The sequence below is a fragment of the Bos indicus x Bos taurus genome, chromosome X (assembly GCF_003369695.1).
Source record: "Bos indicus x Bos taurus breed Angus x Brahman F1 hybrid chromosome X, Bos_hybrid_MaternalHap_v2.0, whole genome shotgun sequence".
Taxonomy (NCBI): Eukaryota; Metazoa; Chordata; class Mammalia; order Artiodactyla; family Bovidae; genus Bos; species Bos indicus x Bos taurus.
The window spans coordinates 126343504-126360552 of record NC_040105.1 but is presented as its reverse complement, the minus strand read 5'-3'; the positions used below and the strand labels follow the sequence as shown (position 1 = coordinate 126360552).

General features: G+C 39.2%; 1 protein-coding gene across 2 annotated transcripts; it reads right to left on the bottom strand.

Annotated features, from left to right (window-relative positions):
- Nucleotides 1-1322: 1322 nt before the first annotated feature.
- Nucleotides 1323-15104, bottom strand: MMGT1 (membrane magnesium transporter 1). 2 transcript variants are annotated; one of them, XM_027533705.1, is made up of 5 exons: nucleotides 14731-15104; nucleotides 13408-13509; nucleotides 10643-10695; nucleotides 7823-7926; nucleotides 1323-6224 (listed from the first exon to the last, which is right to left on the bottom strand). In XM_027533705.1, exons 1-5 carry the CDS (start codon nucleotides 14807-14809, stop codon nucleotides 6065-6067), a joined length of 498 nt encoding a protein of 165 aa, XP_027389506.1. In that variant the 5' UTR covers nucleotides 14810-15104; the 3' UTR covers nucleotides 1323-6064. The 2 variants fall into 2 exon arrangements, with proteins under 2 accessions (XP_027389506.1, XP_027389507.1); XM_027533706.1 differs by lacking the exon at nucleotides 13408-13509 and having other exon boundaries at nucleotides 14731-15076.
- Between the last annotated feature and the right edge of the window lie 1945 nt (nucleotides 15105-17049).

Here is a 17049-nt window from a genome sequence, read left to right as displayed (position 1 = left end):
AACCTATATGCAGGTCAGGAAGCATCAGTTAGAACTGGACATGGAATAGACTGGTTCCAAATAGGAAAAGGAGTATGTCAAGGCTGTATATTGTCACCCTGCTTATTTAACTTCTATGCAGACGACATCATGAGAAACGCTGGGCTGGAAGAAGCACAAGCTGGAATCAAGATTGCTGGGAGAAATATCAATAACCTCAGATATGCAGATGACACCACCCTTATGACAAAGTGAAGAGGAACGAAAAAGCCTCTTGATAAAAGTGAAAGAGGAGAGTGGAAAAGTGGCTTAAAGCTCAACATTCAGGAAACTAAGATCATGTCATCTGGTCCCATCACTTCATGGCAAATAGATGGGGAAACAATGGAAACAGTGTCAGACTTTATTTTGGGGGGCTCCAAAATCACTGCAGATGGTGACGGCAGCCATGAAATTAAAAGACACTCCTTGGAAGGAAAGTTATGACCAACCTAGATAGCATATTCAAAAGCAGAGACATTACTTTGCCAACAAAGGTCCATCTAGTCAAGGCTATGGTTTTTCCAGTAGTCATGTATGGATGTGAGTTGGACTGTGAAGAAAGCTGAGTGGCGAAGAATTGATGCTTTTGAACTGTGGTGTTGGAGAAGACTCTTGAGGGTCCCTTGGACTGCAAGGAGATCCAACCAGTCTATTCTGAAGGAGATCAGCCCTGGGATTTCTTGGAAGGAATGATGCTAAAGCTGAAACTCCAGTACTTTGGCCACCTCATGCAAAGAGTTGACTCATTGGAAAAGACTCTGATGCTGGGAGGGATTGGGGGCAGGAGGAGAAGGGGATGACAGAGGATGAGATGGCTGGATGGCATCACTGACTCGATGGACATGAATTTGAGTAAACTCCGGGAGTTGGTGATGGACAGGGAGGCCTGGCGTGCTGCAATTCATGGGGTCACAGAGTCGGACATGACTGAGTGACTGAACTAAACTGAAAGTTTGTCTAGAAATATAAAAATTCAAGAATAACTAGGAAAATATGCTGAAATTAATAATAATGTGATGTATATTAGCAAAGCCTAATATGAAAATGTGTAACAACTTAAAGTAATTAAAAGACTGGTAAGTTTTGGAAAAGACTGTAAAGTTCAGAAACAAATCTAAATATATATGGAAACAATATACAAGGGATGGTTTTTCAAATCAATGTGGAAAAAGTAAATAAATAGGATTGGGACAACCAGATAGCTATTTGGAAGAGAAAAATGTTGAATCCTTAGTTCACTCTTTACACCTAAATTCCAACGAATCAAAGATTTAAAAGTTTAAAAAAAAAAAACTTAAAAATACTGAAAAAATACATTAAATTTATTCTTAAATGTAAAGGCCTTTCTAAAGCAAGGCACAAATCCCAGAAGCCATAAAGACTGGTAAGTTTAACTACATAAATAAATAAAACTCAGGAAAATATTATTAAACATAAGACAGTAGACCAATTTTCTTAGCATACAAAGAGCTCATACAAACTAATAAAAACAAATCGAATCGAAAACAGAACATGACCACACAGTTCACAGAAAATGAAATATAAGTAACCAATAAACATGAAAATGTGTTCCATCTCCTTCATTAAAATGCATTAGAACTTCATTAAGATGCAAAGTACCATTTATTCACTTTCAGATGATCAAATTTTAAAAGCTGAGTGCCCAATATTGGTAAGGGCCTCATAAATAATTATTCTTATACATTATATGTGGAAGTATAATTAGGCAGATTTCTGGAGATCAGTTTGGCAATACCTACTGACCTGAAAATGAAAACTATCCTTTGACCCAGCAATTCTATTACTAGGAATTAACCTTGTTAGGTTAAACTCATTATACGTACAAGTAAATTCATCACAATATGGTTTATCAACAGTAAAATACTGCCAACAACCTGGAAGTCTATATATTTTAACATTTATAACACAATATATAGTAGAATACCACACAGTCATTAAAAAGAATGAGGTATTTCTATATATACAGATACAGAAAGATCTTATAAGACACAGCAAAAAAAAGCAAGGTACAGAGAGTGTATACAGTCTTATTCCATTAATGTAAAAACTTTTTATGTATACACTTGCTGGCAAATTATTTTTTTCCTGAAAGAATATACAAGACACTTAAAGCTAGTTACCTCTGGAGAGAGGTTATTAGGAGCAGGAAGAAAGGGAGCAAGTTCTAATCTCATACCTTTCTGTACCATCTGATTTTTTTGCCATGTGCATATATTCTTTTTCTTTTTAAAAGAACACTTGATTAGTAGGTTATTTTGAGATATTCCTATGTAGATTTGAATACTAATAGTGCTATCTTTCAAACTACTGCAGACAAGTGCCATGCTTTTAGAATCAGAAATTCCTCTTGGATTAAACTTTAGATTTGCCCCTTGATGCTTCAATCATAATGATTTCCTATGAAGTATAAATTGCCATTTCTGTAATAGCAGTTTGGCTATATAACAAATTTGTGCTGGAATGATTAGACACTGCTGCTTGAAGACCAATATTCTTGTACTCCAAAGGGTATTTGATAATTCATAAATACAAATATAAATGAGATTACACATTCTATTTCAACTCTAAAAGAGCATAAAATTGCAGTAAGACTTTACATGTATAATGAAAAGTAAAGTATCCATTGAATTTAGTAAAAGCATCACACTAGAAAAAATACAGTTGTTAAAATTAAATCTTACATTTTTCTGGGGACAGAGAAGCAGAAGAAAATGAGATTAAAAGTAAAACATACAAACAAACAAACAAAACAACAAAAAAAACCACTACCAAAAACAGGGTGAGACAATCATTTATTTATTGGACAGGGCAAGATCATTTAAAGAGAGGAAACATATCCAAAAGAATGTGTTTAGCTTGGTGTTACAGGCATTGATGCTCACAACAAACAACACTACTCAATACATCATGGAAACAGGCCACATACAACCGGGGGATGCTGTCATGCCACTCAAAAATAAGCCACAATGCTCAGGAAACAATCATTAGGGAGTTACAGAGCTTCACAGCCTCCAATTTGCCGACCTGCATTTTCTGCAGCTGGGCCACTAGGCCATAGCATTCGGCTGCTTCCCTGATTAAGTGAGCCTTCCTATATTCTAGAGAGCCTTCAACAATACACACTTCTGAATGTCACTGAAATCATAGTCAGCTGCAGGCTTAATTTGCTCACATCACTACATTTTTGGCTACCTTAGTACTGCCTCACAGCATTACAAAAAACTTCTGAACTTAATTCATTTAGCACTGTTATGATGCATCCAAATCACCCCAATCCTATGGTACATACTTTAAAAAGAGAGCATAAATTCACTGGAGGAAATTAAAAATTTGGGAAACTCACCTGACCAGAGGTATACAAGCTCCTAGCAAAATTAGACATGACTGAAGTCTGCTATGTCAATTACTTGCCATATTATTTGGCATCATTTTTAGCAAGACTATCCTGAGCAGGCAAAGATTTCAATATCCATTCTAGAGACTAGACAAACAATTATATTAACACATCATGAATGCTTGGTTCTGAGAAAAAACCTATTCAGCATCCGACTGACTGAGAAACCTGTTAGGAATCTGACCTTGCCTCCTTACATCTACTGATTCTTACCAACCACCTCCTTTCAGAGAATTCACAGTTCTTAACATGAGAAGTTCTCACTCCACATAGAACTAAACAATATTTGGGAAGCCAGCCATGAAAGTTCAGATACTATGGGAATCCAATCATACTAAATGACCAGAAGAAACAAACCTGCACAGACAGAAAGATTAGTTGCTCAGGGTTGGGAGGCACTGGGAGGGAAGGACAGGTGACTACTAAAGGGTACAGGGTTTCTTTCCAGGGTGACAGCCACAATTCTCAAATTGACTGTGATCATGTTTGCACGACTTTGTGAATACATTATAAAACCACTGAATTGTACCCTTTAGATGGGTAAATAGTAAGGTATGTGATTTATATCTTAATAAATTTATTATAAAAACATACTAGGAAAGGAAGACAGGCCTCAAAAGAGAAGAAAACAAGAGGATCTTGCAAATCAAGTCATACCTGAGGAAATGGTAGACAGGCATGATGGAAGGAGCTTGTTTCTCGTACACTACTTCGATTTATATGACTTTAACTCCTGACTTCACATTTTAAACTCATTTCTAAATTATTTTAGATTTCTAACTTTGTTCTCCTTAGAGAGCAGAGTCAGTGTTCCACAGATAGATTGGGTTAGCAAAACAAAACTAAACAATGATTAAAAGGTTAGCAAAACAAAACTAAACAACGATTAAAAACCCACTGACAAAATAATCTTGTACTTTGGGCTGTGTGTTACCAGGCAGAAGAGCTGAGGTTTACTACTAGCAGAAAAAAAGCCATCAACGATAAGGGCATCTTATGATTCTTGCCTAAAGCACATTTCCTTTTTAAATTCCCTTTACACCTATACAATTCAACAAAAGCAACGTTCTCTACCAAGAAATGTTAAGCTTCCAGCAGACCAGAGCTAGCCAAATTTCCCTAAAATTGCTATTTCTAAAAAAATTCTAGTCTGTACCCTCATCCTCACCTTCAGCAACATACAATGAAGACAGAAAACTCCAAGTCTGCTACAAATTGGAAGCTACGACCTTAATTTTTAAATTAAAAGATATTAGTTCCAAATATTTAGAACATATTTGGCCCAATTCTGTTGAGATCTACCTTTAATAAGGTTTCCTTTATTATTACTAATTCATTGCTGCTAAGTCGCTTCAGTCGTGTCCAACTCTGTGCGACCCCATAAACAGCAGCCCACCAGGCTCCTCTGTCCATGGGATTCTCCAGGCAAGAACACTGGAGTGGGTTGCCATTTCCTCCTCCAGTGCACGAAAGTGAAAAGTCAAAGTGAAGTCACTCAGTCGTGTCCGACTCCTAGCGACCCCATGGACTGCAGCCCATCAGGCTCCTCTGTCCATGGGATTCTCCAGGCAAGAACACTGGAGTGGGTTGCCATTTCCTCCTCCAATGCATGAAAGTGAAAAGTCAAAGTGAAGTCACTCAGTCGTGTCCGACTCCTATCGATCCCATGGACTGCAGCCCACCAGGCTCCTCCGTCCATGGGATTTTCCAGGCAAGAGTACTGGAGTGGGGTGCCATTGCCTTCTCCAACTAATTCACAAGTTCATTATGCAATAAAATAACAGAGGCTTAGAATAAGTTAAACTGGTTAGTAACAACTAATCAGTTTTCTTCAGTGATTACTGTTCTTCTACATAGGCAGGATAATTAATTCACGGATGGTCTTTCTGGTCTATCTTCAACTATTCTTACACTATATAATCAATTAGGGACATTGTTTTACAGATACATGAAGAGAACACAGGTAGCTTTACGTAAGTTGAGTTTGTTAAATCTATTTGTTATGACGGGATTTCTGACATAAAAATTGCTCACTGCACACTGAATCCCAGAGAAGTGATGAAACAAGACAGCTGATGTTAGGAGGTATATGGGAGTAGGGTAGGGTGAGAATTCATGGATAAATTAAAAACTGGCAAGTATCTGCTGAAGCAGAGCCACTTTTTAGGGGGCATAAGAAAAACTGGTAAGTCACCATTTTGGTCTCTTTAGAGAAATTCATTTGTTGTTAAGAACTTAAGACCATTTACTACCATTCATGCTGCAAAATGCAGTAGTCACACTATTTCCAAAAGGATCCTAAAAACTGTAGTGCAAAAGAAATCTAAGAAAATAAATAATTACAAAACCATCAACATTTTTCAAAGAAATGTGCTCAAAACAGTGACTTTTACAAAAAATGTGAATTTGTTTTAAATGAAAAAAGAATTCTATGAAAGATCAAAGACTCATTTCACAGATAACTTATACTGCATTAATGACTTGATTAACAGTGTACAAATAAGGGTTGTAGACTTTTTTAATTAGGTCTGAGCGATCAATATAAATACTGATGGGGGAGTGTTTTGTATCCCAAACTCCAATATTCCAGCTTTGTGTCCTGTCCTGTTATTATAATTTGTAAAAATCTTAACGACGCAGTGACTCAAGTTTTCGTAACTTCAATGATGTGTTAGAGGACAATGCATCTTGGTTTGAAGAATTTGTTGTATCCGAAGGCCGGAACAGTACTCGACCACGATGATTAAATACATAAAATGATGGGTGATTCCTTAGTGTGTCAAATGTCCTTAAAAAAAGAAAAGCATCAATTTTAGATAAACCTTGATAAAAGCCTATTTGAAAATAAGTAGGCTTCTAATAAATTATGAATTTGCTATGGGTTGTATTTTTAACTAAGTTTAAATCCATAAAATTAGACTATAATTGGTAATCATACTGTATTCACTTTTTTCCTGTACAAGGAAAATAAGAAACCCGGAAAAGCAACATAATAAAATTTTTAATTCAGGCATTCCTTCCAGGATATCTATGCAAACAAATAATCACTCAACTTTAATCACCTCTGTGAATCTACCACTAGCCCATGCTAAATAGTCCTTAAAAAAAAAAAGTACATAGATTGTACCTTTGATTATTCTCACTTGATCTGTTTCCCAAGAATCAGTACAACGAAAGATTCCTTTCGGCCCTTCTGTACCCGCTGTTGTCCAAACCTGTATATTCTGCTGCCATGTACTAAATTCATGTACTTTGCTACCACCTACTTAATGCCATTCTGTTTTACTGCTTTCTTTCTTGGCCCCTCGCCTGTGATTCCTGGTAGACTCTTTGTAAGAACAGTAGTGGGTGGTGATAGTGGAGTATCCTTTTCTTCTTTCCAGCGAGATATATGTAGTCTAAAAAAAGTTCACAAACACTGAAGTGTACAGCTTTTGGTGTTGATTTGTTTTTAAATATTAATTTCCTGGAAGGAAAGAGAACTCTTCTTTTGATAAAAACTCAAATCTCAAAGTCAGCCCACCTAAAAATCCAAGCATACCCCCACATAAAAGGGAAGCCTGACATGTGACTATATGAAATGTAAATTTAAAAGTAAAAGTAAAAAGGGAGTGAATTTCCTGTAACACATAAATGTGTACTGTGAATTCTTCTAAGGAAGTACTGTGTTAAAATTTCTAGGATCAAGAAGGTGGGTAAAGTCCAGAGATTGAATTGAACAAAGCTAAAGGATGATTCTATGAAAGTGAGCAACACAGAAAAGTAAAGCAAGCAAAGCTCGTGAAAATAGCTTAGAAGTAGTACAGGAGGAAAAAACAAAGCAGAATAACAAATATACTTTAGTCTGAAGACAGAAAAGGGCCTGAGAGCAGAGTTTATGTCACAGACTAGGTTCAAAGGATAGAGGAAACAGAAAACCCCTTAATCTTCCAACGACTAAGCTGGGACAAGAGGATAAAAAGCGGAAAAAGGGAGGGAGGGAGGGCAAGGGAAGGAAAAGAGAAAGGAGACAGGGAAGCAAAGTGGTGAGGGGTGGAGGAGGGGGTAGAGGAGAGGGAAGAAGGGAAGGAAAGAAGGAAAACATGCCTGAGGGAATATCTTCCTTATATATCTATTTTCATCCATCTATCCAACCAACAAACAAGTAATTTTAAGCAACCATAATATAACATCTTATTCTAATGTCAACAGTCTGTCATTCAACTTCCATTTTTCCTGTCAAATCAAATACTGACTCAATTTTTTTACCTCATTACTCATACAAACTGCATGATCAAAATGTAAAAACAAAACCAACTTTTACGTACCAGAAAACATAATTTTAAACTATGTAAATGAAGCAAAACCCCCATGAAATTAAATGTCTATGAAAAGGAAAAGACTTACTTATTTTTTAGTTCTGAAGTGGCATCCATGTCTTTAAACTCCCCTGCAATATGAACTATACCGTAACAGGTAACTGCAAAGGCCAGAAGTGTCTGAAGAACTATCTGTGAGTATAAAGATTAAGATTACTCAACAACAAACAAATATTATGAAAATTTACAATTTTCTCTCCGTTTCTAGCCTCTATCAGGTATTTCTCCCAGATGCTATCAAGCAGTCAATTCTCACTTTAAATGATTTGGACTCAAACACAATAGTATCTTCTATAAGTTCTGTGGATCAGCTGCAATAACACGTCTGGGTTTTGCTCAAATAGCAAAACAGGTACTGAGCCATTCAGAACTCAGTTATCAACTATGACTAACTTCTAAGAGCAACTATAAATGTTTTAATGTATTAGTGTTAAATAACACAGAGTATTAAAAAAAAACACCCCTTACCCACTGCTGCTGCTGCTGCTGCTGCGTCACTTCAGTCGTGTCCGACTCTGTGCGACCCCATAGACAGCAGCCCACCAGGCTCCCCCGTCCCTGGGATTCTCCAGGCAAGAACACTGGAGTGGGTTGCCATTTCCTTCTCCAGTGCATGAAAGTGAAAAGTGAAAGTGAAGTCGCTCAGTCGTGTCCAACTCTTCGCGACCCCATGGACTGCAGCATACCAGGTTCCTCCGTCCAAGGGATTTTCGAGACAAGAGTACTGGAGTGGGTTGCCATTGCCTTCTCCGCCCTCACTCACTACCCAGCTTAAAAAAGAGAATATTACCAGTCCCTTTCAAGGCCCAGGTATCCCTCTCCAATTATATCCCTCACCCTCCCTGCCAGTTAACCATTGGCCCCAATTGTGTATTAATCAGTTCCTTGCTTTTATTTATTTTACCAGCTCTATGTGTACGTCTAAAACATACATTGCTTACTTTTTCCCATTTGAGCTTTTTTTTCTTTTGGTGAGATTCCTCCCTATTGTGGTATATAGTTATTATAGTCCATTCATTTTCACTGTATTTCATTACATGAAATTCCCACAATTTATCCATGCACTGTTGATAGCTATGTGGGCTAGTTCCTGTCTGTAACTTTTACAAAGTCAGGATGGATACCTTTGTGTATGTCTCCTAACACAAGGGAATGCAATCACTGGCGTGAGAGTATACACAAATTCAACTTTATTAGGTAATACCAAACTGCTTTCCAAAGAGGTTGTGCAAGCATGTAAACAAAAATTTGCAGTGTTTGATATTAACCAACATGGGATTACAGGCATATTTAATTTTCCTGATTGTAATTATCTGTATTTTTCAAATTTTTCCATTTGTAAACAGAAGAAAGTTATTTGAAACAGATAGAAATGAGTGCATATACACAAGTGCATGTGTATGTGTGTGTGTATGCATCTACCACAAAAACAAAGGTAACAGAAGAGTGAGTTAATAGTCACATTTACCATATCTTGAATTACAGACAATTAAAGTCAAAATTAGCCACAAGCTATTACTTTAATTTTCTAAATCAAAATCTAATGTCATATGTTATGCTGGTTTACATCCCCATCATCAGTGTACCAAGACCTATTTCATACAATGCAATCACAGACATCATTAACAAGGATGTGGTAACTCTGAGCTGTCGTGAAAATATGTCAAGATAAATCAATAAAAATCCTGTGTGTTTTGGTTACATAAAACTATATACACACAAACAAAGATAATGTTGCTTATGCACAGAAGAAAACTAAACTACTGATACGCTCCAAACTGTTGGGAACAGAAGGAGAATTGTGAGCATGGGGTCAGTGTTTTTTTAATATATGGAGTCAATTTTACTTTTGACACTGTTTGATTCTACAAAGAACTTACTACTTTTGTACATTAAAAATCCAAGAAAGATAAAAAAGTTGGGGGAAGGATTCCCTGGCAGTACAGTGGTTAGGACTTTGCACTTCCACTGCAGAAGGCATGGATTTGATCCCTGGTCAGGGAACTAAGATCCTCTCAAGCCACAAAGCACAGCCAAAAAAAAAAAAAAAAATCCAGGAAAGATAAAAAACTGTGAGTGAAGTTCACATATTATTGCAACTTTAAAAAAAGCACTTCCTATTTTTTTAATCTTTATCACCTCTGTGTATGCCCCTAAACAATGTTTTGTTAGGTTTACTTGTTTTTAAACTTTATGTATAAAAGAAACTTTTCTAAAAAACATAAGATTTTTAAAAAGTGGGGGACTTCCCTGGCGGTCCAGTGCTTAAGACTCCATGCTTCCACTGCAGAGGACACAGGTTCAATCCCTGGTCAGGGAACTAAGATTCTGCATGGCTCAAGGTGCAGCCAAAAAAGATAAAGTCAAATAATCAACTTGTTAAGTTCATCTTAGACTATGGACAGAGCAACTTCTAGAAAGACTATTTAAACTGAGTTCTAGGGACTTCCCCCATGGTCCAGTGTTTAGCACTCCACAATTCCATTCCAGGGGCCTGGTTTCATCCATGGTTGGGAAACTAAGATCCCATAGGCTGCGTGGCACAGCCAAAAAATAAATAAACTAAGTTCTAGAAACCAAACAGAAATATTTTGTTTCTACATCTTTGGGCTTTATAATCAGTGACAAAAAGTATATAACAGATGTTATTTCATGTCTGGAAAATTAAGAGAATAAAAAATAAAAAAATTTTTAAATACATTTTAAGCTATGTGGCTAATTTTTAAACTGTATATAAATATATATTTTTATTGAAGTATAGCTGATTTACAATGTTGTGTTAGTTTCAGGTATACAACAAAGTGATTTGGTTATATATATTTCAATGGAATATAAATGACCAACTTACATCTATTGGCAGGGATTCATCTTCCTTTTCTGTTAATCGCATATAAGAACGATCTATAAACCAGAAGCACACCATTAAGGAAACTGTAGCCCATTTTTCTTAAAATGCAAGCAAATCAATATACCAAAGAAACAACTGACATATGCTAAAACAAACAATGCTAATCCTGGATTCCTCAAAAACCTCTATCTTCTAAGGCAGTCAGTCTGATCCTGAACTATTTTATTCCCATCATGACCTGCTTTCTCATCCTATAAAACAGAAGAGTGAAAAGTGAGCAAACTAAGGAAGAAATACCTAAACAACTTTTCTTTCATTATTACAGGAAAACTAGAATTCTCTTAAATTCTTTCACTAACTGATCAAAGAAATCACAATTATTTAAAAATTAAGTCTACAGAAAAATCTCAACTCTAAAATAGCACTACCATTACATAATATGGACAAAGTAATATTGCTATGGAAATGTTTTTCTCAAGAGAATATCCTGGGGCAGCGTTGGAATAGGAGTAATTCCTGTACATCAATTTCTGCTTCTATGATTTAATTCTGCTACTGCCTTAGCCTCAGGAGGCAGCAGGGTATGAAGGAAAAGGATCAAGGTTTGGAAGTTGAGAAGCCTGGATCATAACACCAGCTCTTCAGTTTATCATAATCTCATTCAATGTGAAAGACACTCTAGTGGACTGTAACATGTGTCTCAATCTCAGAGTGTTAAAATGTAGGAGGGAGAGGGTGAATGTGCCTGAGAATATAGTATCCTTTCACTGCCTAGATTTCTGCATCAGTAAAATGGGAATAATATAAGAATCAAAGGAGATACAGGATAGGCGCTCTGCCAAAATAAAGTTCATCACAGGAAAGATGAGCATGCCACAGCACCATAGGGTGCTACTTGCTGCCACAATCTGACAAGATACAATTAGCCTCAATGGTAATAATGGTCTGTTTCCAACATGAGCATTGTAAAGAGGTCCTACTGCAGTGATAAATGCCACAAGGCATTCTCATCTCACATAAAAACACAAAATCCTAATTCTAGAGGAACCTAGCAGTCTCTACTTAATTTAATATGTGTTGTGCTTAGTTGCTCAGTTGTCTTAGACTCTTTGTGACCCCATGGACTACTGCCCGCCAGGCTCCTCTGTCCTTAGGGATTCTCCAGGCAAGAATACTGGAGTGGATTGCCATGCCCTCCTCCAGGGGACCTTCCCAACCCAGGGATCGAAGCCAGGTCTCCCGCACTGCAGGTGGATTCTTTACCAACTGAGCCACCAAGGAAGCCCTCTACTTAATATAACATGCTTAAAAACTCAAATTGTGAGTAAGCATGCACTCACTGATTCTTAAAAGAGAATGTGTTTAGAGACATTTCTGGTTTTATCTCACAAGTTTCATCACAGGACAGGTGTAAAATAAAAATTAAACCAATGCCAAAGTAGGTTTTGGCTAACTTCCTACTGTCCAATTCCCAGCTACCTTTCTTTGCTTGAAGCCTAATCTGACTCTAACCCTACCTTAGTAGGATATTCCCTCATCTGTAAAACGAAAGGGTTGGACTTCTGTCACCTGTCTCCTTGCTCTAGGACTGTAATATTTTACAGCTGAAGTCTATAGTAGAAAATGACACAGTACCACTGTATCCTAGTCTCCTCTAGGGCAGCATTTCTCAAATGAATGTGCATACAATCACCTGGGGATCTTATTAAAATGTAGATTCGGATTCCACATATCTGAGGTGGGGTCTGAGTTTCTGCATTTCTGACAAGGTCCCAGATGATTGACCACACTTGATCAGCAAGGCTCTAGGTGCCTCTTAACCCCTTCCCCCACCTCCAAAAAACAACTGCTCCCATCTCCATGTATCTTTACTTTTAGCATCTATATCACTTTATGGTGACTGCTGCTTGAATCACTTGTTTCTCCATTTGACTCTGAACTCCCTCAGGACATCACTGCACCTTCTAGCACCTAAGCACATCGCAATTTCAACCAATTACTCAAGACTGAATTTTACCAAGCAATGTAGCACATAGGCTCTAGAATCAAACTGTTTGTATTTGAAGCCCAGCCTCCCCATTTATCATCTTTGTAATTTTGTGCAAGTTTCCTAGCAGCGTGGCTCAATTTCTTCATCTTTCAAAGGTGATAATAACAATAATATCTATTCTTGCCTGGAAAATCCCATGGATGGAGAAGCCTGGTAGGCTACAGTCCACGGGGTCGCAAAGAGTCGGACACGACTGAGCGACTTCACTTCACTTCACTTCACAGGGATTTTGGAAGGATTGAATTACACAATACACATAAAGTGCTTAGTTCAGTGCCTGGCACATGGTAAGCTATTATTATTGTCATCATTAAAGACAGGAGTTTTGCAGAAACTGTCAGAGAGAAAGGAGGCAGGGAAAACATGAGGACTAAATGTAATGTGATATCCTGGATTGATTCTTGGAATAGAAAGAAGACATTAATGGGAAAACTGGTGAAATCCAAATAAAAGCTAGACTGTACTTAATAGTAATATACCAATGTCAGTTTCCTAGTTGTGATATCATACCATAGTAATGGAAGATGTTACCAAGGAGAGAAACTGGGTGAAGAGAATACAGTAACTATTTGCACTATCTTTGTAACCTTTCTGTAAATCTAAAATTTCAAAATAAATTTTTAAAAAAATTAAAGCTGAATTTTTGTCAAGACAAATGTTGTCATAATACATGTATCTAAAAATGTAATTTTAATAATTGGATCATTTTAATTACCGTATACATAATACATAGAACGAAAGATTTTATCTTGAAAACTGGAGCTTTGAAGGAATTCGCATTTCCTTTTCCACTTTATTCCTGAAGATGGAAAGTAATCTAGCAAATAAAGGAAAAAAGTTCAACTCTGAATTTCCTCCCTTCATTCAACAAATTTATTGAGTAACTACTGTAGGGAACATTATGCTGGGCACTGAGATTACAGCAATGAACAAAATATACATCATCCCTGCCCTCGTGGGCTCTATAGGTTACAAAAGAGATCAGCAAACTTTTCCTGTAAAGGGCCAGATAATAAATATTTTAGCCTTTGCAGGCTTTACTATCTCCGTTGCAACTATTCAACTTTGCCCTTAGAAAGCAGCCAGAAAATACCTAAACGGGCATGACTGTGTGCCAATAAAACCACCGATAGACACTGAAACGTGGATTTTATATAACTGTCATGGATCATAAAATGATATTCTTTTGCTCCCCCCACCCCCAACAAATTAAAACTCTAAAAACATTCTTAGCTCACTGCAAAAACAAGAGGGAGGCTGCATTTGACCCACATGCTAGAGTTTGCTAACCCTCGGTCTAGGAGAGAAGGAAGACCTCCAAACAGATCAACCGTCTCACTGCACTGCATCCTCTGCTGGAGTCTAAGTTTCTTCTTGACAATACAATTGTATATGTACGATAAAGTACTTTTACTTTGCCTTTTTCTTAAACTTCCCAATCACTCTTTGACATAGAAAGGGCAAGAATTAAAATCCACCTCAATGAAGCATCAGAGAAGGGATATGATATGCCCAAGGTCACAGATTTAGCGGTAAAGCAAGTTTTTAAGAACCAGCCCTCCAGTCTCCCAGCCCGGTGCTCTTTGCCCCATATCACAGTGCCTCCCAGAGGCAAGTGGTCACCTAACTTCTCAGTCCTCCTGGAAAACCCAGGAGTGCCCAAGACGCTGTCCACCTAGTTGTCATGGAACCATGAGCATCCGAAGTCCTCGATCTGACACTTTACCAACCCCGCGATGGATCTGACAACACTTGTCCCAGATTCCCGGAAAGGCTCCCTTTCTGCCCACCCCGCAGCCCACCGATCCCCTCTCCCCAACATCCCCTTCCAACCCTGCTGTAATCCCAGTTGCCCCACTCTCCTCAGACTCCAAGCTTTCCACCGGGGAGCCCCGCACCGCTTCTCACAGTCACCCCAAACTCTAAGGTCTCAAATGACCATTTCTGGGCCACTCGGTCCGACACTCCTTCTTGGGTGCGCCCACACGCCGCCCGCAGAGTCCCGCATGGGAGCTGTCCCTGTCCCCCAGGCACTTACGCTGCGCAGCGGAAAAGGCCGCGTGGGCTAAGGCAAAGAGGCCGATGCCCACCAGCCCCTTCCATAGCGACGGCGCCATGACTCCGAAAGAGCAGCCCAACAAAAGAAGCGAAGGGCGGCAGAACCGTTCCTTCCTCCACCGGCGGTTGTCCGCGCAGCGCAGAAAGATGACGTCACTGAACCCCTGGGCGCGAAGCGTCTCAGAGGTGGAAAAACAGAATAGCCGTGAGAAAGCGGAAACGGGAATGCTGGGAAGAAGGGGTAAAAGACAAGGAAAAAGGTCCAGGAATGCTGAAGAGCCGGGCCTGCGCCGCGCTGCCGCTCTCGGAGAGGCGGGGCTGCGTGGAGAGCGTAGAAGAAGAAGCGCAGGCGGATCAATGGGGAAGTGGAGACGAAGGTGCCAGCAAATGAGCGCGGGCCGCGGGGCAGGGGGGCGTGGCCTGCGGAGAGCCGGGGGCGGGGCCTATGGAGAGTTCCGGGTAGGGCAGAGGGACAGTGGACGCAGCAGGAGGTAGTTAGAGGCTGTCAGTACCAGATCCCTATGTCTTGGCCGGGGATTTTTGTTTGTTTTGCTTTTTCTTCAAGTTGTGCTCTTTGTTTTCTGTCGACCTTTCTTGTACTTCAGCGTACTGGAAACTGGCACTACGGAAGGAGGCACTAGTGTGAAAGCGAGGGAGCTAGTGGGGGTGTAGAGGAAAACCACCCGGGATTTGGAGGCCCCGAACACGTTGCAAGCGGGGTACACTCAGTAAAAGTTAGTCCTCTTCTCTTTACTTGTAAGTGGTCTATGTGAAAGATTCGCACCCAAAGGGGTGTAGCGCCAGAGGAGTGTTTTGTCACTAAGGGGACCTATTTCACATTGTGTGTGCCTAGTCGCTCAGTCGTGTCCGACTCTTTGCGATCCCATGGACTGTAGCCCGCCAGGCTCCTCTGTCCATGGGGATTCTCCAGGTAAGAATACTGGAGTGGGTTGCCATGCCCTCTTCCGGGGTATCTTCCGACCCAGGGATTGAACCCTGGTCTCCCCCCATTGCAGGCAGATTCTTTACGGTCTGAGCCACCAAGAAAGCTCAGTCCTCTGTCCATGGGGATTCTCCAGGCAAGGATACTAGAGTGGGTTGCCATGCCCTCCTCCAGGGGATCTTACCAACCCAGGGACCGAACCCCAAGTCTCCCGCATTGCCGGCGGACTCTCTACCATCTGAGCCACCAGGGAAGCCCACATTTCACATTAGGTTGAAATAAAAAGGGAAGAATAAAAGGATGATAACAATACTGGCTCATCTTCTCTCTGTCTCTCTGATCAGAATAAAATATACTCTCGATTTTTATCTTTGTCTTCATCCCCTAAAATGTAGACATTTCACATTGACCTCTTTACGTTCTACTCTCCTTTGGCCAGGTCACCTATTCCTCCCCACTGCTTTCAGCCATTGTCAATATTAGTGATTCCAAATCAACAGCTGTATCTCAAATGTCTCTCCTAAGCTCCAGACTTGCATTTCCAACTCCTTGCTGATCATTTATTTCTATCACATGGCACTTAAAACTTAATATGGCCAAAATAGAATTCATTCCTTTTCCCAAACTCCCATCAACTCCTCCCTGCCACCTGACTGGCTGGCGCAATGTTGTAAACTGCATATCACAGGGTAAATGCAAAGTATGATGATCACCATGCTTTCCCTTTAACGTCAGAATTCTACATGTTAGCTACTCAATTTATTCACCTCACTTGCTATTAGAGGCCTATCCTGGCTATGCTTTTAAATTTGCATTCTTCCCATTCCTGAGGCCCCTCGACTGCTCTATTTTCATGTCACTTTCTAAGATACACTACAATTTACCTATTGATTATGTTTCTTTTGTTTACTATCTCTCTTTGCCCAGAAATGTAAGTTCCAAGAGGGCAGAGATTTGTATCTATACCTAGAACATTGCCTGTCACATGGTAGGCATTCAGTGTTTACTGAAACAATGAATGAATTGTGGGAAAGTAGAGGGGGTGTATCCTCCTTAGAAAGGATCTCTATAGAGCATCCTTCTGTTATTTTGAATTGTGTTCAAAAATCCCTCTGGACTTGTACACACACTTACATTTTGATAACGTTTTGATGATAAGCATTTTCTGATATATTTGAGTTTCCTCAAAGCTAAAAAAAAAAAAAAAGAAAGAAAGGAAGGCATCCAGGAATCATCAGATTTCCTCAAATTTACCTATATAGCTTTTGTCCTGGATCCCATTTTCCAAACATTTAATTATAGTCATTATTTTTCTCTGGCCCTCACCAGTTCATTCACCTCTAAGCCAAGAGTTGA

Excerpts from the sequence above, each read along its gene's own strand:
- MMGT1 (XM_027533705.1), bottom strand. The coding sequence starts at position 14,809 with ATGGCGCCGTCGCTATGGAAGGGGCTGGTGGGCATCGGCCTCTTTGCC. Across the intron at positions 10,696-13,407 it reads TTCTATGTATTATGTATACG|ATCGTTCTTATATGCGATTA; the intron begins GTAATTAAAATG and ends TCTGGTTTATAG. Across the intron at positions 6,225-7,822 it reads ACTTCAGAACTAAAAAATAA|GACATTTGACACACTAAGGA; the intron begins GTAAGTCTTTTC and ends TCTTTTTTTAAG.